Genomic DNA, 20,586 nt, shown 5'->3' on the forward strand with positions numbered 1-20,586 from the left:
GCATGTGTGCAGTCATCTAAAACATGTACCTGTTTCGAAAACCAGTCCGGAAAGCCTTTTTAGTCATTTCAATTATTTCTCCAACCTGTCAGGCGGGGCTGTGGCTGAGGAAGCTGGTTTATGGTTATCATGCAAACAACTCTCCAGATTTCGCTCACTTTGCATGGGCGTGAGTCATCAACTCCTTTTTTAGGTACTAGCAATATGAAAATGCCATACCTCTGTTCGTTTAATCTAATATGGTCTAATGCACGGTTTATCTTCGAAAATAGGAATGCAGATCAAACTAGAATGAAAGTTAAATCTGGTTGATTTTAGTTGATGCTCACGTAACATGTACTTCCGGTGTCCCACTTCAACGTTAAAGTTTGTACAGTTTTTTATTCTATATAAAACTGTACAAAACACATTGTTGGTTTGTCCTAAAAACGCGTTTTAGATGTAAATTTTGGTATCTCATCGGATAAAATAAAATATATATATAATCGGAAGTCTCCTGATACCTTACGTGATTCTCAGGAAAATGGCATACGCGCCGCCTACTCCTTTCTCGTGTATCTGCATTCCTGCATATATGTTTCCTGACAAGTATGAAATCGGGACTTGTTGTGTTCGTGCTTGATAATTGTGGCAGTGCACACGTCAGTAACGTGAACTAAGTCCATGTATGCGCCTGCTATGTACACAGCCGCAGATACCGGAGGGGGAGGAAGTCATTGTTTGTTTTGTGTCATAATTCCGAACAGCACCGGGCTCTTTTCCATATAAGAATAAAAAGGGACATAGTAGGATTTACCTAATAACAGTGGCAAAGCAGCAGAAACCATTTCCACGTTATCTTTTCCCTCACGCTATCCCATCGGACAGCCAGTAATAATGTGGGTGGGACTAAAGCGTGCATCACCCACGGTTAACACTGATGAACTCTTCTCTGATACTCCGGCTGGGCTACAATGAAACATTTTTGTTACTTTGAATGACTCTTTTAGCTCTTCGCCCTGTGTGTGGAGCCGCCGTGAGCCGATCCGTGGCTTGAACTTAGCTGACAGTAAGTATTTTTCAGGCCTATGTCGGACTTCTATTTCCATCCGCTGTGTTGTCGCAGTACTGACGAGTGCGGATTGTCCAGCTGCAAACTCGCAGGTATCGATAAGGATTACGGCGATCCTATTAGTGCTGCGCTTAAATCTATGTTTTGTTCCCAACAGATGTCTTTATATGGGAAGTTTTTTTAAACTACACCGAGTCTCTTTGTGGATTGTGGCTGTAGTAGGGAAACAGGGAAAGGGTGGAGACGCCAAAACTTAGCCTTCAGCTTTTCCAGCCTGGAGTCTTAAATAGACTTTGCTGCTTATAGATGCTTTGTCTTTGGCGAAAAAATTAAAAAGTGATTTTCGTTAGTGTAGATTAGGGTGTGTGCTTGAGAAAACTCCATCAGATGCAGTTATGTTTGTTTTATTTCTCTCTTTGTCTTTCTTTAAGACGTTTTTTTAAACACTGACTTTTTGCCCTAACGCTTTAAAAACGTGATCAGACGGACTATTCTTAGCCACAGCACAGTTTTGGGGGAAAATCTTGATGGTAAGCAAGTGTTGACTCAGCGCTGTTGTTTCAGTCATCAAGTTGATGACTAACAATTGTCTTCTGTCTCTTGGTTGCACGTTTTAGAGTCGGTCCGTAGATTTCCCATACAAATTCATTTTAAAGATCACGTATGCAAAACACAACTTCCCCTTAATCGAGGGAAGACCATTTTTTAAATAGGTCAGCTGATGTTCAGGCTGAATAGCTGATGAATGATGTTTACAAGAAAAAGAAAATATGATGGGTATGCAAACACACAAACAGCTTAAAAAAAGTCAGGTTGCAGGTGAAGGATTGTCAGAGGTACACTGCTGCACCTGTACACACACCCAGCTGTGATGTCAGATTGTACATCATCATTGCAGGGTGTGCCATCCTTATCTAGTTGAGGCCATAAGTGAAAACTGCATGGAATTAAACTGCTATGTGAAGTGTGATTGTTTTGCTGATCATCTCCTAACATTTCCCTTGTATCAGCCAGGTGTCATTGTTTGAGATAACCACTGGGAGTCAGCAAAGTCAGGAATCTCCTTATTTATCCCTTTATCCATAGATTTTCTTCCACTTATCCATTCAATTTCTGGAAGCTGGAGCCTATTTCAGCTGTCACAGGGCAAAGGCAGGGTGCAGGTAGACAGTCTGTCACAGGGCCGACACAGAGAGACAGACAGCCATTCGTAAACAAATTCACACATAACCGCTGTAACTGCATGCCTTTGGGCTGCGGGATGCAGCTGGAGTACCCATGGAGAACATACAAACTCCACACAGAAAGGCTCCAACTAGATGGTGGATTTGAACTCACCTTTCTCCCTTTTAATTATCCAAACAAACACGTAATATGTTTTGAATTCAACACAGCACTGCTATCAGAGTGTTTGATAGTATTTGTAATTGCTCCAGAGTCGGTACTGCTGAGAGATTAAAAGTCATCCATTGCACCCCACACATACACACAAACAAAGCCACATTGTTCTTGACACATAGCGTGTGTGTTTAAAGGATTGCGATCATTGGACTCTTGCTAATAGCTTACCTCTCAGCCAGTCACAGCATTCCAATTTGATTAGTCTCATGTTTTTTAAAACACAGTGTGGGTATTATAGTGTAGTATTTACCATGAAAGTAACCTGAGCAAACAGTGTAGGCAAAGTTTAAATCAGACTTGCAAAATGCAGGGAAATCACGTTAAGTCAACACTTAACACTTCCGTGCTTCAAAATGTAAACAGATAACAGCAGCTAGTTGGGTTTGGTACTTAATGAGAAATATCTGTTTTGGTTTAGTTTTTATCATGTTTACCTCTGTACTGTGCGTCTTGCTTGCTTAGGGGCAAGTGTGAGCAAGTCTTTCTTGCTGTCTGTGTTGGAATACACCAAAGATCTCACACGTGAGTGTCTTAAAAAGATCCAGCTCCATAAGTGGAAATAACCAAAAAAAGTGGCCTTAGCGTGTAGATTTTTTTTCCACAGCAATTAAAATGTCACTTGTGCTTTCTTGGGAAGCAAAGGTGGGGAAGATCCGTCCTAATGGGAATTAAATTCTAAACCAGATTGTTGTCAAGACAAAAAAGCTTATACGAATACAACATATACACAGTGGTGATCTATATTTAAAAAAAACATGGCTGTACAGATGACACATTTGGGACACTGTGCAAATGTGCAGATCTCTTCAACATCAGTGCTTTAGATTCATTACATCAGCAAAAAGTGGAAAGAAATCTTGGCCACAAAGTGCTGATTATTAAGTTCATCTGTCACATTTCCTTTTGTTTTCCCTCTTAGTCTCCTTATTAGTAGATGCTAGTTCACGCCCGACACAGTACTTGTGACGGGATCTTCAAGTATTATTCTTCCTGAACCTGTTTTTGCAACACATGATCCTGTGTAGCTTGTAGTGGAAGTGGAAAGTCACGTTTCTGCTAAAAAGAATTTTAGAATGCAGACGCAGATCATGCTTCTTTCTTTCTTACCCTTGTTTCAAACTCTCTCTCCTTAACAGAGACAGGCTCCCTCCCTCCTTTTTCTTAAGCCTCGTTTTCCAGGAAACATTCAGCTATTCTACATTTACCAACATGCAACACAAAGAGTTTCACACACCCTTTTTATTTACACCAGTAACCTTGTCCTAAACTTCTCATATGTTTTGACATAAATGACTTGCCTAGCAGGTCGCTGCTGACAAACAAGCAAGTGATATCTAAAACAGTCTGTTTTTACAGACGTGATAATGGGGGTTGTCCTTGAATTCCCCCTGTTGAGCAATCAAGATATGTCATCATTATTGAGCATTAGATTCACTTCAAGGTCATGATCACACTGACGGATTTTGCTAAGCATCAAACACTTAAACTGCATCTCTCTGTCTGTTTTAAAGCTGACATGTTTGTGGTTACAGGACTGTATTATTGCCTTTATTACTACTTTTCCTACAGAAAATCCGAAGTCAGATACTCTTGCTTTAAAATCCAATTTTGCTATGATCTATATCACGAGAAAGGCCACAGTTTCACATGTGTTTGATCTCTGGACTGTTTTCTTTTGTCTTCTCACCAGGGCATTTGATCATTTGTACAACAGAGCTATGGCCAGTCCAGAGGACGTGATCGAGCCGTTGGCAGAGAGCGCAGCTGCCCAAAGCCTTAATAGACGACGCTTCTCACACGACTGCCACGATTTGACTAAAGACGAGCTAGATGGCCTCATGTCACGCAGTGGTGAGAAACGACGAAAATGAATTTCGTTTAAGATAGAAGCTCCCCATTGAGAAACCGTTTTTCTTGATTGCTTCAATTTCTCAAATCGCAGAAGGACGTCCTTTCATCGTGGTGCATCATCTTTCCGAAATAGAAGATAAGGGTATACCTTATTTCATCCCTGATGTTCCTGTTAAATGCAGACTGGACAACACAGAGAAGCACACTACACGCTCAAGGGTACCTCCATAAACTTACGAAAATACCCTTTACATTTTTTTCTTTTTGGGATACTAATGAATCTTTATAGAAAGCTCTTGATGGGCCCAAAGTGAAAACACACACACTTATGCTTAATAAGTAACTCTTTACAACTTTCGATTTTGACTCAGGACATGCTACGGTTAAATTTGACTACTTTGCCATGATGACGTTAAGTCATAGTGAAGCGAAAGGAGCGATAAAATTACAAAAGAAACTTTATTGCTACTGAGCAGGCTGTTTCAGGGTTTTACAGTGTGCTGTCACTTTGGCCATAAAGGGATCAACATGGCCAGCAGCAGCGCTCAGTGGTGCTTAAATGATGCTCACTTGGTAGTACGGGGCTCAAAGTGTGACAAGAAAATACCCCCCACACCATTACACCACTACCACCAGCAGCCTGAACCATGGATACAAGGCACCAGAGACAACAACCATGACACGTTCAAAGTCATTTAAATCAAATTTGTGGTGAATTTGATTATGACTGTTGTTGAATGAGTCCTAAAGATAATATTTTAGTGATCTGAAACCAACCATATGACCATGAAACAGTCAGTCACATTCATTTCTACATAGTCATTTATATTAAAAAGCAGAAGTTCATGGGTATCTTAACAAGTACTGATCTGTAGATGCACTTCATGTCCCTTTATTTGTTAGTTAACTCCTGAGGTTTATTTGGCTGGCTCAGTCAGTTTGCATACACTTTCCATATTCTGGTATCCACATTCTCTGATTTTCTTTCTCCCACAGTCCAGAATGGTGAATGTAAGTAGAATTAGAAACTTGTTTCTACGTGTTTTAATCAAATCCACGTGCTAAATGTCTTGTCTGATATCCTCCGGAAACCCAAACTTTTTTTAAAATGCATTTTTAATCTTAGCTATTTGGGATTAGCTGATTATAAAAACTGTCTGCATGTGGAAACAGTGGGTTTATTTTACAGCACAGTAAAGTATTTTCATTGGGAGAAATGTTTTGTTACTCATCTAAGTGACTTCTTCACTGTCCAGATGAACAGAATCAACTTTTTGGGGTCATTCTTTTTTATTTTTTACAAAGTGTAAAACACTTTATTGAGTAGAATGAAGTAAAATGTGTGTAAAAGCCTAAATGTAATTTCTCCATATGAGGACATAGGGTCTTAGGAGGATATGAAACAAAAAAAAAACCTTTACGCTACTTCCTGGTTCATCTTTGATCTGCAGCACTTACAAAATGGCAATTAAAAAAGGACTTTGGGTGTCTTAACTCTTATCTTCCAAGTAAGTGATTTAGAGATAAATTCATCTGTCTATTCAAATTGTGGTTTTCTTTCTTACTGGGAACTACGTTAAAGCTGTGGCTGGCAAAACACAGTCCAGTTGCTATGAAAACAAGAGCTAATAAGAAAAATTCTATTTCATTCAAATCACTCAAATTTTTGGCATTTGGTGGTTCCCCTTTTCACCACCACACTTATGTTTTTGTATGATATCAATGATGTCCCTCCAGGTTAGTGTTGGGACCCTGTATACACTGCATCTAACACATGGCCAGTTCCACTGGACTATAAAGAGGAAGTACAAGAACTTTCAGGAGGTGCATCGCGACCTTTACAAGCACAAGATGATGCTTCATTTACTGCCTATTGGAAGGTTGGTGTGCTGATCGATTTAACTGTGCAACTTGTCCTCTCTCTCTTAATGCAGTTTAAATCTGAGCGATTGTTTGTTTTGAGCTTTTTTTTATGGCAGTTCTCTCAAGCGCGGAATGTTTTTGAATATTCAAATTTTCCTCAAAGATTTGCAAAGGAGAGGCAGCAGCTGAGAAATATGTCGGAGGAAATGCCCAGCCTACATGGGACTGAGCGGGCCAGAAGAACCTCCAGCAAAGTGGTATATAAATCAGTCTTCCACACACTGAACATATTTTGAAGCATCACATAATTTTAAGTATTATGTGATGTATAATAATAAGTAGCAGCTGGTAAATAAATTGTAAATATGTGCTCTTCTAATGCAGAAATACCTTGAGGAGTACCTGAATTGTCTACTGGAGAACACATTCTGTAAAAATGATAGCAGCATGGTAAGCATGGGTGAATAATATATACACTACATTGCAAAAAAAATGGCTGATTTTTCATACATTTTCAGTCCTTGTACCTGACCATTTTTAGAGAAATGTCTTTTTGTTTGTTAAGACACTTAAACCATACCTATTCATCATTCAAGTACAAAAGATGCACCTAACCCAAGGAATGAACCAGTGTTGTCTACACTTAACAGACAACTTAACAAAGAATCGGTTTTAAATTGTGTCAGGCAGCCTGTCATAAAAACACATAATTTAATCCACTTTCATAAAATGAATGTACCAAAAATGCAAAAGATAACATAGTCTTACAAGAATGAAATTATGTTTTTGCAACAACAAAATGATTCCCAAAAAGCTATTAGTCTAAAACTTGGCACGAACACAGAAAAATTCTTTCACATTTTGATTGACCATACAATACCCATCTAGAAAGCCTCTAATTGGCAACAGGTTTATGCCAATGCAGCAAAGGATACGTGGATAGAAAAACCCACAGTGGAACCCTCTCAGTCATGAGTTGGACAAAATATGACCAAATATTGACTTTGAAGCTTGTTAGAATTGTACATTACCTGATTTTCTTCATTTTTATACTGTACTCCCATGTATGTTTAGACATTTTTAAATAAATTGTTGCACCTATTTCTAATGTTTCTAGCAAAATACAAAGAAAAGGGAAGTGGCTCAAGACCTTTCTTTGTACCGTCTCGACATACAAAGTAAATCTCAAGTAAAATGACTGCATTTTGAGTTCTATTTTGTTTTGCAGCTGGAGTTCCTCTCCATCAGTCCCCTCTCCTTTGTCTCTGATCTTGGACCCAAGGGCTTGTAAGCAAAACACTGAGCTCATGTATTTTAGTGGGTTGGGAGTGAATGGCAGGTGTTCATTGCATAATATGTCTGATCTTGACTCAGGGAGGGATATATCTTGAAGAGGTCAGGGGGTCACCGAATCCTAGGCCTGAACTGTATAGGCCATCATCAGATCTGCTTCCGCTGGTCACGCCGCTGGCTGGTGGTGAAAGACTCTTTCCTGTTGTACATGAAACGAGATAGTGGCAGCATCGACTTTGTGCTGCTGTTTGATCCAGAGTTCAAAACGAAAGTGGGTCGTGCTGACACAGGCACCAAATATGGAGTGTGCTTTGAGAACTTTAATCGGTAGGTCAGCTTTATCTTTGTGTACTGTATGTACTGAGTTTTGCGTGTTTTTGCTGTGTTTGTGATGCACACATTGCCTTTGTGCTTTTAATCCTTTTAATCAGGAATTTGATTATCAAGTGCAATGGCTATAGGCAAAGTCAGTGGTGGAATTCTGAAATCAAGCGTCTGGCAGAAACATGTGACTTTCTCAAAACGCACCGCTTCGAAGGATTTGCTCCACCGCGGGAGAACACACTCACTAAATGGTCAGTTATGTAGTCTGGCTCATATTTGTAATAATTCCAATAATCTTTTAGGATTTGTCCTCAATTTACCTTTCATTATTTGAAGGTATGTGAATGGAAGTGGTTACTTTGCCGACCTGGCTGATGCTCTCGAACAAGCCAAGGAGGAGATTTTCATCACAGATTGGTGGTAGGTGTCAAAAATCTCTGGATTTGCTGATCGAAATCTTTATGTAACTATAATTTTTCAATATTTTAGTTAAACCTGGAAACGTATTCCCTGTGTGCGTGTGTGTCTGTATGTGTGTGTGTGTTTTTTGCTTCTTTCACAGGCTCAGTCCTGAAGTCTTCCTAAAGAGACCAGCAACTAACAACTACTGGCGGCTCGATGAGATCCTCAAACGCAAAGCAGTAGGGAGTCTCTCTGTCTTGTTTTTGTTGCCATCTTGTTTTTTTTTCAAAATGTATATAATTTGTAGAGTTTTTTTTAAAAATAACATTACTTTAAATGAACCTGTTTCTGCAGGAAATGGGAGTCAAAGTGTGTGTACTGCTGTACAAAGAGGTGGAGATGGCACTTGGCATCAATAGTGAGCACAGCAAGAGGACTCTAATGAATATGCACCCAAACATCAAGGTCTTTCACTTCTCTGCACAATGTCTTGTAGAGTAGTAGGAGAGGAGGGACACAAATAACTGTTAAAGAAGCCCTGAATGTACATTTTAACACCAGTTTTACCCACTGCTCCGTCAGGTGATGCGGCATCCTGACCACGTGTCTTCTGTGGTGTTTCTGTGGGCTCACCATGAGAAGATGGTGGCCATTGACCAAACAGTAGCCTTTGTAGGGGGGCTTGACCTGGCTTTTGGGAGATGGGATGACAGCCAGCATCACCTAACTGACCTTGGTTTGACAGAGACGACCGACGGGGTAACTGAAGGCGAAACGAGGAACGATGTAGATGTAAGAATGTACTGTGAACCGTACAGACTGTAATGGATGACTCTGTTATCCAGGGCAATGGTATGGCTGGTGGCTCTAAAACATCTGAGCCAGATAAGCAAGGAGAGCAGGACCCACGTGATTTGACTGGTAACAGTAAACTGTGGCTTGGCAAAGATTACAATAACTTTATCAAGAGAGACTGGGTCCAGCTGGATAGACCATTTGAAGGTACTCTATCTAAATTTCTTTCAGCAGCTCATGCACACACATACACTGACAATGCCTGAACAGAGAGATGAAAGACTTGTTTTGGGGTTTTTTTTTGCTTCCTTTCCCCCCTCTTTTATCTTGTCAGATAACATTGATCGTGCTACAGTTCCTCGCATGCCGTGGCGTGACCTGTCTGCAGCTTTTCATGGCAAAGCTGCCAGGGATGTAGCCCGCCACTTCATCCAGCGCTGGAATTTTACCAAGGTCGGACACATAAGAAAGCTGTGTTAAACAGCAATAGTTTTAACATTGATCTTTATATATCTATATGTTTATTGTAAACACCACTTTTGCTTTACAAATGAGTCTATGGGTGTACAAGCTACAGGTTGGTTTAACATTTATACTATAAATATCCAAAGATCTGAAACTGAAACATTGGATTGAAAATTGGTGATCTTTACTAAAACAGAGCTTAATATAATCAGACTCCTGTATTACTGACTTGGACCTTGTATCCTTCTGTTTTATGTTATCCTGTGTGGTAATATGACTCATACAGTAAGTGCTAAAAAAAACCCCATCCCCAACCCTCATGTTTCCATTAGAAGTATTGCTTAAAAACCTTTAAGCAATGCTTTGGAAACATGAGTAACAGGAAAGTGACAAATCTGAAATTGATTCATTCTTTCTGTCCTCTTCAGATCTTCAAAATCAAGTACAAAGACGACTTCTACCCTTACCTTCTTCCCAAGTCTCATTCCACTGCTGACTCTCTGCCATTCACTGTGCCTGGGTCCAAGAAAGCCAAAGTGCAGGTATGTATATTCACACACAGACTCAAGATAACGTCAACATCTGTGTAAATATACAATTTTTAAAGTTCTAGTCTTTTTGCTCACAGATAGGCCCACATATGTGCTACTGTGGTCAGGGTATATTTTAGGTGCTTTAAGATTAAACAGTTCCAGGAATTCCCTTTGGGTAACTACCCACTTCCATGGCCCTCTGAGAACTATATTTTTTTCCAATTTGCTTAAATCACCAGTAGTAACGCTAATGTGATGCGTTAGCCAGCTGGTAGTTTGCAGAGCTACAACAACAGCAACATGCTGGGGGACTCTGTATCTGGAGCTGTTTGCTTGTTGTGTGTTCCAGGTTGCTGACAACAGCACAGATGTGCAAATTCATATTATGCAAATTAAATTGTGAATTATGTGGGCTTTAAAGTAAAACAACATATCACTGCAACTGACCATTTTCTTTATATGCTGTCAATTATACAAGGAGCAAGTAATCTTAAACAGGTTAGTGGCTCTAACTCTTTCACTGTGCCTCCCACAGCTGCTGATTATAGTCTCCAAAAGCATGAATAAATCAATCAATCATTAGTGCCCAGCATATTCTCATCTATTGCCAAGGATAACACGCAGGAAAACATACTGGAACCACTTTGGTTGTTGTGGTCCTTTAACTTTGTTGTAATCCAAATTTAATTGATTGTAATCACTTAATAAAGCCTAGACTTTTCCATTTGAGAGGAATGTGTTGTTTACACGGGCAGTGTTAAAATCCTTCTTTAATGACTCTGCTTATGTTTACATAGGTTTTTCAGATCTTTCCTGCAGTCCAAAGAGCACCTTTTTAGCCCTTTCATACATTGACGTCAAAACACTGACAGGTTAAGATGTGAGCCTTTGTGCATATGATGTGACATTAGCATGCTAGATACATTATATAATTATTTAATATCATATTATTATATAATAGTTTTATTCACCACTGCTTACATATTTGCTGCAGAACTGTAGCTGGTTGTAAAACTATCCACAGTTCTGTTTCAGCAGTCATGTGCAAAAGAAAGTGTAACCCCTTTCATTTCTAATGTTTTATGTAACAAGAGAAACCTCATCATTGCACAGTTATTTCAATGCAATCTCAGATGAACTTCAAAACATGACTTATTACCCTGTTGTTATTTAGTGAACAAAAATGAAGCCAAAAATGAAAAGCAGTGTGTGAAAAACTAAGTACAATCTCACTGCTTCCATAGGAATTACGAGGGTACGTAGCAGCCAGGTGCTGCTAATCAAATGCACTTCATTAACTAATCATCAGTAAGTGTGAGCACCTCCAGTAGAGAAGCAAGTTGTTGCTGCCCATCAATCTGGGAAGGTTTTTAAGGTCATTTCTTTACAATCTGAAGTCCATGTTTGTACAGTGACAAAGATTATTCACAAGTGGAAAATATTAAAGATAGCCACCAATCTTCCCAGGAGTGGATGTCCCAGCAAATTCCCTCCAGTGTCCGAGTGTGCAGACTCTACAGGCCTCTGTTAGCATGTTAAATGAAAGTTCTTCACAGTACAAGAAAAAAGACTGAACAAATAAAGCTTGTTTCTCTAAAAAGGCAGGTACATGGCAGCACAACTTAGATTTGCAAAGTTTCACTGTCACTTGGACAGACAAAACCAAAGTGAAGGTGTCTGGCCGCAATCCACAGCGACACATTTAGCATAAATTCTGTCTGATATGTAAAACCTTAGAACTAAAATAGTCGGTACTTTCATTTGCACAGGACTGTAGGCTTCACGCTAGAGCTTGATAGAAACTGGGTTCTCCTGCACAGAAGGTCAACCTTGGATACGGGAAAACACAAAGACTTTGCCTCTAGCTGCCAGTGCTCATATGAAAGACTTTTTGTGTCACACTGCTCCAAGCTATAATGACATGGTGTAAAGAGAGCTTTCAACATCACTGTTAAGACAGCAAGAAGAATTGAAAACATGTAGAGTGCACATTAATGAAATGTTGCTGTTGGTCATATGTATACTGTATTCTTATTGAATAATTATTTAAGACCTTAATTGCTGTAAACAAGCCAAGAATGAAAGACCTCTACTGACTTTTACATGAATTTATTCTTTTGTGCTGCCAGGTCAGATCTTACAGGAAATCAGATGGGTATTTCTGTGCTACAACAAAGAGATATTTGTTCTAGGGGAGTTCTAGTGTTGGAAATGCAGCTATTCAGTATTTGCTGTTTGTTTTTTTTGGTTTTTTTGTGCTATGGCAGATGGTGGAACAAAAGTAAAGCCTGTAGAACAAAACTACTTCCAACATATTTATCCTGTTTAGTAAAGCCAGAGAAAACAAATGCACTGCCAAGGACAGAGTGGGATTACAAGTGGCAGCATCTCACTTGCAACAGGCTTCATAGGATCTATGGTCCAGAGAGACACCAGCATAAGCAGCACAACTAGCAGATATCCCCTTAACAGAATAGTAGAATAATAATATATTGCTAAAGATGGTGCGTTAGCAACGTTGTGAAGATGCTTGTTTTGTAAGAATAATTCAAAAACAAGATGACAATATGTTAGAACTGTATTTAATCAGTATTTTTAGCCAGTGTTACATGCTGCAGTTAAAACCGCTCATTCAGTGAGTGTCCAGTAACAGATACTTCTATTGTGGATGGTGGCCTGTAACCATAACCCTTGCTCCCCATTATGTTGTAGCTTTCCTATCAGGTTCTGTAGCTGCTTTATTCAGGTTTCAGGGTCATTGCCTCAGATTACACAATCTGTCTTCAAACTTTAAGAGGTGCGCTCCCTTTTTGTGCATCTGCTCCATTTCTTCTGTTAAGTATCCTATTAAAATTCATAGAAATGGACGAATTTACATGTGCAAGGTAATATGATATGTAAGTGTGATTGCAATGGTAATATCCACAGTACTAGTAAAATGACACCACTGAAAAGAGATAAAAATATATGCATGATTTATAAGTATATCCAGTGCTAAGTTGAATTTTTGGGGTTTTCTCAGGTGCTGCGCTCTGCTGATCGTTGGTCAACTGGAACCTGTGAGAGCTCAATCCATAACGCTTACATCGACACCATCAACAAGAGTGAACACTACATCTACATCGAGGTAATTAAGATTAACATTGTAGCACTTTACAGATAAATGTACATCTTTAAGCAGGCAGTGTGTCATCCTGTCTAAACCATATTAAGGCTCGCTGTGCCTTAATATGGTTTAGACAGCAGTGATACAGTCAGGGCTCCCATTGGGACAAAATTGTCACCGTAATCGCAAATATGTTGCCTAAGAATAGGCTCTGATTTGGAAAAAACAAATCTGTTTACCAGCATGCCTACTATAATGACTTTTCCTGAATCTGAGTATATCCAAAGCCCACTTCCTTCATTGCCAGCTACCTGCTAGCTTTGGCCCTCACCTCATACTGAGCCACCATCTGCCTTGCCTCTGCCCTTAGAACCAGTTCTTCATCAGCTGTTCCGACCAGAAGACTGTCCATAATGGCATTGGTGATGCAATCGTGAATCGAATTCTGCGTGCCTACAGGTATGACTTGAGTGTGTTGGTTTTCTAATATTTGTCTATTGTCTTTCGGAGGAGCTGTGTACAAAAATGCATTCATTAAATATGTTTTGTACCAGATTTAGCTACTAGCTAATTTCCATCTTCAGTCCCTGGGCAGTTTAAGAAGCAGAAGTAGCTGAATTCTATCAGCTCAGACACACATACAACAGTTACAAGTGTTTCTTACTTGTTGGCCAGCAGCATCCCATGAAGGAGCAGTGGCCATCTTCAGCTAAAATGCTCATTTTTAACTTGTAACATGTGTGACAGCGGCTGTCAATCATTAGTGTACCATGCCCCGCCCCCTTGACACACGCCCACAACAAAAAATCAGGGTCAAAAGTTTGACAAATGAAAAAAAGGCCCGAAACTGAAATTTTTTAAATTTGAAACAGAAAACAAAATTTGAAGCTGAAAAAAATGAAACTGTAAAAAAAAAGTCATTTCCATGAAAACAAATAATTTATTCAAATTATTTTTATATCAAAAAGAATTTCAACTTCAAATCACCTTTTTGAAATGAGTAAAACTTTTGACCATGATTTAGCTCCATACTTTGTAATTCAGCAGAAACTCGCTCAGGTCCTTGCATGCCATCAGATTTATCTTGTGGTTTTTTTCCATATTGCATTGAAATGTTTAGAAAATCTGTGGCTTTAAAGCAGCAGTTTGTGAAAGAAGTTAAGACAAGACATGTAAGAACAAATGCAAATATCACTGAGCTTTGAAACAAAATGTTCAGTTCAAAGAAATAACAAAACCAAACAGAAATATATATATTAGACCTCATCTTTTATGTGCAGAGTACAATGTACAGTGTTGATGTTGTGTTTTTTTCAGAGAAAAGAAGAAGTACAGGGTGTATGTGGTGGTGCCTCTGCTTCCTGGATTTGAAGGAGACATCAGTACAGGAGGTGGAAATGCCATTCAAGCTATTCTGCACTTCACTTACAGGTGAGAGCCTTTTCCGCCCATTAGCACTCTGCACTCAGCCCACACATCAGCAAGCACTACAACTTATGAAAGCCACAGTAAAAACAAGACTTCTCAGTTTCATCTGGTTTAAAGACATATTTCTGATCAAGCAGAAATGTCACTGATAGAAAATGCATAAGACATGTCAATAAAACTGGTAATGGGAAGTTGGGGTAGCTACCATGCATGTAAGGTTTCTATCAATCAACTGGTCCAACTGGAATAGAGCATATCCAGTCATATTACATATTACATTGAGTGATGTTGCTTAATCAGCTTTGTCAGCATGTTGTTATTGCCAGAATGCAGCATGGCCATGTTATGGTTTCACTATCATCTATCACATTTCCAAATCTGCCTTTGATGTTATGCCCAGAAGTGTACTCTCTGTATATGTTCTAGATATTTTTGGTTTATTTTGTGAGATTCCTAAATTATTTCCCCTTATGCTGGCTGGCTTTCTTAATGTAAGGTTTTATTCTGTCATCCTAGGACCATGTGCCGAGGGGAGTTCTCCATCCTGTTGAGACTAAGCGAATGTAAGTTTTTTTTTGTCACTTACCTGCTTTGTTAGACCTCAGAAATCAGCCTGACATCAGCCTTTGCTGCCTTGCTAACATGCATCTTTCCTTCTCCTTGAGTTGTTCCTATAAATCGAGTCTACTGGTCTTCATTTCACATCATCTCATGTAAATAATGTGATTCTGCTCTGGCCTGCAGTGAAGGATCAGTGGACAGAGTACATCACACTGTGCGGATTGAGGACGCATGCCCAGCTCTCCGAGTCACCTGTCACAGAGCTCATCTATGTTCACAGCAAGACCCTCATTGCTGATGACCGCTGCTATATCATTGGTGAGTCACCGCTGGGCGTTCAAAGATGGATTATAACTCTGACAAAATGATGATGACAGAATGCTGCCTGCAGCTGATATGATTTTTTTTAATGTGTTTTTGGCTTTCAGTGTAACAATAAAACTGAATCGATACATTTTATTTGTAGTTTAGTAGCACCTATAACTGTAGAATACGGATATGAACGAATACAGTCATTTATATATAAAAAGATTAAAAAAAATAGGGCGACTTAAAAAATGGATGAGACCAATGTATGGTGCAATGACTTTTGAATTCTTTTTTCTTTCTTTCTTTCATTGTTTAGCCTTACACTCTTTAAGATTTTAGGCTTACTCCATATGAATATGCAGATTCACATGCAAGTCTTTGTGGGAAGAACAGAAGGATTGCATTTGCTTAAACGTGCTCTGGAACCCACTAGCTATTGATGACAGTTAGCTTTGTATTACCTTTTAAAAAGATTTATCTGAATTCTTAAAGGTACAGTGAAGTTGTTTTTTGAGTTTGTTGAACAGAAAAACAGAATATTGTACTCAACAACATACTTATAAATATTGATTAGTGTGTAAGTACGTTTTCCAACAAACTGATGCGTTCTCATAAACGTAATCCATTAAAAATACATAGAAGCGGGCACTAATCTATGGAAGTTAACCATGTTACCCCACCCTTTTGAATAAAGTAGCTCAGATGAACATCGCCATCCCGCGTAATCATGTTTTATGTATGTGGGTAGAGACAGCTACATACACAGTACACCAAAGGTGGAGGAGAAGTGAACTCATAGGTGTGGAGACAAATGTAATTTATGTCTGCACCTTCAGACTCAAGAAGGTATGAAGGGTCATACGTTTGTTTTATCTCCTGAACTGAAGTCGGTGCTCTAACAAAAAAACATGCTTAAACAATCGTATTTAATGTCGATACTGCTGCAGTTACTTACTGTCAGCAGATCAGACATGTGATCCTCCAATATCTGGAGAGCTGACAATAAGCCACCTAAATGGCAACAACAGCTGGTTATGCTAACATTGTGCTAGCTAATGTTAGGCTCGGATGTCCTAAAGATCACTCTGATAAAGAGTCTAAATACATTTTCACACTGTATGAAAATATCAGAGGTCAAAAATGTTAGAACCACTTCAAAGAAAGTTTCACTAACAGAGGCTAACCGCGGAAAAAAAAAAATTCAGGATGTTGTCAACTAATCACCTCCGAATCTCTGTCATTAGACAGATTTGAGCTTTAGAGACTCATGCTGACATATTGAACTCCATTTTACAAAATTTTACAGCCTCCTCCAGAGTAAATAGATGTGAATGCATTGGAGATTAATCTGCTAAACATTCACAAATACAGCCAGCACTGAAATTTTAAATATAGAACGTTTAAAGCATACATTTTTATTTGATATTTCTCACTATATTCTGTACACCTTAGAGGTTGTTTGCTATAGGTTCTATGTATTTTTTTTTTCTGCACTTAATACATGAAGAAAGAAAAACAAAATGTTCTAAACAGTCCATGCACGTATTACATAAAACAGAACAAGAGAAAAAAAAGCAGCACTCATTTTAAATATAGCTAAAACCTTTGCTATATATATATATATATATATATATATATATATATATATATTTTTTTTTTTTTTTTTTTTTTTTTTTTTACATGAATCATGCTTCTGAATGGACACACTGTAAATGCTTGTACTGTCTGTTTTTGCTCCAGGATCAGCCAACATTAATGACCGTAGCATGCTGGGCTCCCGAGACAGTGAGTTGGCAGTATTTGTGGAAGATGAAGAGAGGGTCCCATCCATCATGGGAGGGGAGGAATACCAGGCAGGACCACTGACACTCGCTCTACGCAAAGAGTGCTTCAGGTCAGGGCAAAAGCCTCTTGATGACTTACTAGCAACTTATAGTCTTAATATAGTTTTGCTACCAGATACAAATGTGAGAGTGAGACCTCTAAGTATATGGGCTTCTTTTTACACACAGACAAGCAAAAATATTTGATCCTGCATGGGAAACCTGTGCAGTTTTGTCATTACTTAACCATATTTTTTCTGTTATTTGAATATTTTTGCCCTTTTCTTTGCTGTACCAGGGTTCTTGTTGGAGCTGCTTCAGACCCCAGTATAAATATTGACGATCCAATCAGTGATGAGTTCTTCTTCTTGGTTTGGAATGACACTGCTAAAACGAATGTTAACATTTATGACAAGGTGTGAATTGACCCAAAAACTTTTTTATATATATATCTAATTGCATCAATATGTATTTTCACTTCTCTCACGGCTCTTTGTTCTTCTTGGCTCTGTGGCCCTACTGCATCACAGGTGTTCAAGTGCCAGCCCTGCAACAGTGTCCATAGCATGCAAGCCCTGAGGGACTATTTAAATGTGGTTCGTCTCTGTGACACAGACCCCGAGCAGGCCAAAGAGGAACTAAAGGCCATCCGAGGAGTGCTGGTCCATTTCCCCTTAAAGTTCCTGTGTGAGGAAAACTTGCTGCCTCCACGAAACACTAAAGAAGGCATGGCTCCTGTAGGGCTGTGGACATAAGCAGCAGCTCAGCCATGTTCAGACCACTACACGACAATGCAACTGCTGCTGTACTGCAATCATCTTTCCTGTAGTCAGCACAGTAAACAAAAGGAGTTACAGCACCAGCACTTAAATGGTGAGAGGAGGAGAGAGGTGTTACCCTTACCAAATTTATTAATGATCCACTTATGATTACTTTGTCTTTTTGATTGACAATGGGCTAATGTGACTGATGTTAGCTACTGACATGCAAATTTTACGATGTCCTGTCTATATTAGGTTGTGCTGACCAATTTGTTTGTGATGTCTGCTTTATAATAGCTTCAGTGTGATCTGATCTGCATGTCTGGCGGCGGTGCAGAGCACAGATATATGAATGTATGAGTCAAGAGAGGATTGCAAGGTTGTATTAGAAATCAAGCATCTCACATGATCTGGGAACATAGTGTACATTTATTGGTGCACGATTTTTGGGTGGGTGGGTGACTCTCTCTCTCTCTGTCTCTTTTCTCTCACTCTCTCCCTCTGAGGCTTCACCTCTCACTGCAGTGCCAGAAAATCTGTCAGAACATTTGTGGTTGTTATGGTGACGGATATAAAGAGATGACTGGATTGTAGCTGAAATAAAGACTGGATAGGGCAGAATAGGGAGAGTGCTGATAAGAGGTACAACTTACTAAATCAGGATGGTGCACTGGGAAAAAGGAAGCTAATATTCTGCTAGGGCTGCTGACCATTTCTGGATATATGATCAGGTGGGGAAACTGTGAGAGCGGAAAGAAAAGCAGAACAAGATAATTAAAGGGTGTTAGGTTGATTTCCTGCTAATTGTTGCATTTTTTTAAGTCTCCATGACACCCTAGTGAATTTTTTTTCCCACCATACTGTCGACTGTCCAGAACAGAACATTCCACTGCCCACTTGAGACCACTGAATATCTCAGCTATTTTTATGTTGGGTCCAGCATCTTTCATGTGTACCGTATGTTACATTTGCTCACAGACATAGCCGTTTGTTTAGGTCCACTATTTTTAGCCATAACGCTGACTTGAGTTATGACGTGATGTCGTTTTCACATTCTCACTGATTGCCATTTTGGGGCATCACGGGGCTGTTTTTTTTAAAATGTCATTCCCTTGAGCTGTGACCAAGCCGTGAATGCTGTTGGGAAGTCTTTAAATGTCTTCTACTGAATACATTTGTAGCATTGCTGGTGAAAATAGAGAGGAAATCTTCCCTCTTTTGTGTCATTGCATTGACTGAGATATCATGTAATAATACAGCGGGTAAGGTACGGTATGTGCCTTAGAAAAACAGGAATTGGATTCTAAGGGTTGATGGAAAACCAAAGCGAGGGGGGATGTTCCTTTTTCTGCAACTTTAGATTGTGCATTCGGGCAAAACTGTAACTCATTTTTCAATATCTGAAGCACTGGGCCAAGTTTTATTACATGCACTTTCATCACAAGTTTTTTACAGCAACAAACAGCAGAAGGGGACATAAAGGCCAGTCTGTAAAACTTGTGAATGAGACTCTGTTTTATATTCCTAGCCTTGTGCTTGTGTTATGACTACTGTGCGTGCGTGTGTGTGTTCTGGAGGGGGGTTGAGCCCTTGCACATGTTTCTTTTAAAGAGACCAGATAAAAGATGACCTAGAACAATGCAATGACAACAAATCATAGTTAAGTGAATAAACCAGACTGTTGTATAAGCTTCTGACACACACCTATGGGTGAAAAACATTACCTTGGCAGTTCCATTGCAAAGCTGTCTGTGAATGGGACAGGTGCCCCATGCGACCAAGTCTACATGAAGTGTCTCTCACAGGATTGTTGTTCAGTTAAAGCATCTGTGTTTAGAAATATGGATGCTTACTTATGTAAGATATTAAAAGACACTATAAGCCCTTCCATATATATATTTTCTACCCTCTTTCTTGCAGCCCAAAGTGGTTGTCTTAACTGGTGTTCCTTTTAAGTTCTGCAGAAATGCCTGTAATATACCGAAAAGTGACCTTATAACGTTTCTCTCATGAATTTTATTTTTAATAGACCAATAATCAGCATTCCCAAACCACTTTTATGAATTTATTACTCATTGAAATGTGTTTGTATTCATCCCTGAGAGTCACTGTGTGAAACCTTGTCTCTGTAGATCAATGTCATTACCTTATAATTACTAATGTATAGGGTTACTAACACTCAGGGGTAGAGAGCAATGACCAATATTCTTAGTCTTGTTAGTGCAATTATGAGCAACTTGTATTTTATTCTTTTTTTTTTTAACATGAACTTGTTTTTTATATCCAAATATCTACTCTGTTTGAAAAATGTACTTTTTTCAGCCTTCTCTTGTATTACTTTTGTAAATGTTAGTGCTTTTTTAAAAAGAAAAGACTGCATTCAAACTGGATTTAATATATTAAAAAAATAAAATTTTCAAATGTGTATCAGCATGCGTTTCTATACTGTATGAAATCTTAACGCAACTAAAATGACTGTCTAGACGTGTCTATCACATGGCAAGAGAAACAGAAAAGGGGAAATGTTAATTGTTTATATCTAAACTACTTTTGTCACCATGGAAGCAATATCCTTTGTTAGCTGGATATCCTTTAAGCAAATAGTTACTCTAAGAGAGAG

General features: G+C 39.0%; 1 protein-coding gene across 2 annotated transcripts; it reads left to right on the plus strand.

The window, feature by feature from the left end:
- The first annotated feature begins 892 nt into the window (after positions 1-892).
- Positions 893-20,307, plus strand: pld2 (phospholipase D2). Of its 2 annotated transcripts, none has more exons than XM_087847211.1 (24): positions 893-1,048; positions 4,143-4,303; positions 4,395-4,522; positions 6,041-6,183; positions 6,330-6,423; positions 6,551-6,616; positions 7,395-7,453; positions 7,541-7,786; positions 7,891-8,034; positions 8,120-8,203; positions 8,346-8,424; positions 8,540-8,650; positions 8,768-8,944; positions 9,031-9,187; positions 9,315-9,433; positions 9,874-9,987; positions 13,001-13,105; positions 13,455-13,543; positions 14,402-14,515; positions 15,029-15,075; positions 15,257-15,391; positions 17,123-17,276; positions 17,504-17,621; positions 17,736-20,307. In XM_087847211.1, the coding sequence occupies exons 2-24, from the start codon at positions 4,171-4,173 to the stop codon at positions 17,958-17,960; spliced, it is 2,841 nt and encodes a 946-aa protein (XP_087703337.1). In that variant the 5' UTR covers positions 893-1,048; positions 4,143-4,170; the 3' UTR covers positions 17,961-20,307. The 2 variants fall into 2 exon arrangements, with proteins under 2 accessions (XP_087703337.1, XP_087703338.1); XM_087847212.1 differs by lacking the exon at positions 893-1,048 and adding an exon at positions 1,063-1,143.
- Positions 20,308-20,586: the final 279 nt, after the last annotated feature.

The sequence above is a fragment of the Neolamprologus brichardi genome, chromosome 10 (genome assembly GCF_056152115.1).
Source record: "Neolamprologus brichardi isolate AB-2024 chromosome 10, ASM5615211v1, whole genome shotgun sequence".
Classification (NCBI taxonomy): domain Eukaryota; kingdom Metazoa; phylum Chordata; class Actinopteri; order Cichliformes; family Cichlidae; genus Neolamprologus; species Neolamprologus brichardi.

Excerpts from the sequence above, each read along its gene's own strand:
- pld2 (XM_087847211.1), top strand. The coding sequence starts at position 4,171 with ATGGCCAGTCCAGAGGACGTGATCGAGCCGTTGGCAGAGAGCGCAGCT. Across the intron at positions 8,651-8,767 it reads ATATGCACCCAAACATCAAG|GTGATGCGGCATCCTGACCA; the intron begins GTCTTTCACTTC and ends CTGCTCCGTCAG. Across the intron at positions 13,106-13,454 it reads AACACTACATCTACATCGAG|AACCAGTTCTTCATCAGCTG; the intron begins GTAATTAAGATT and ends CTCTGCCCTTAG.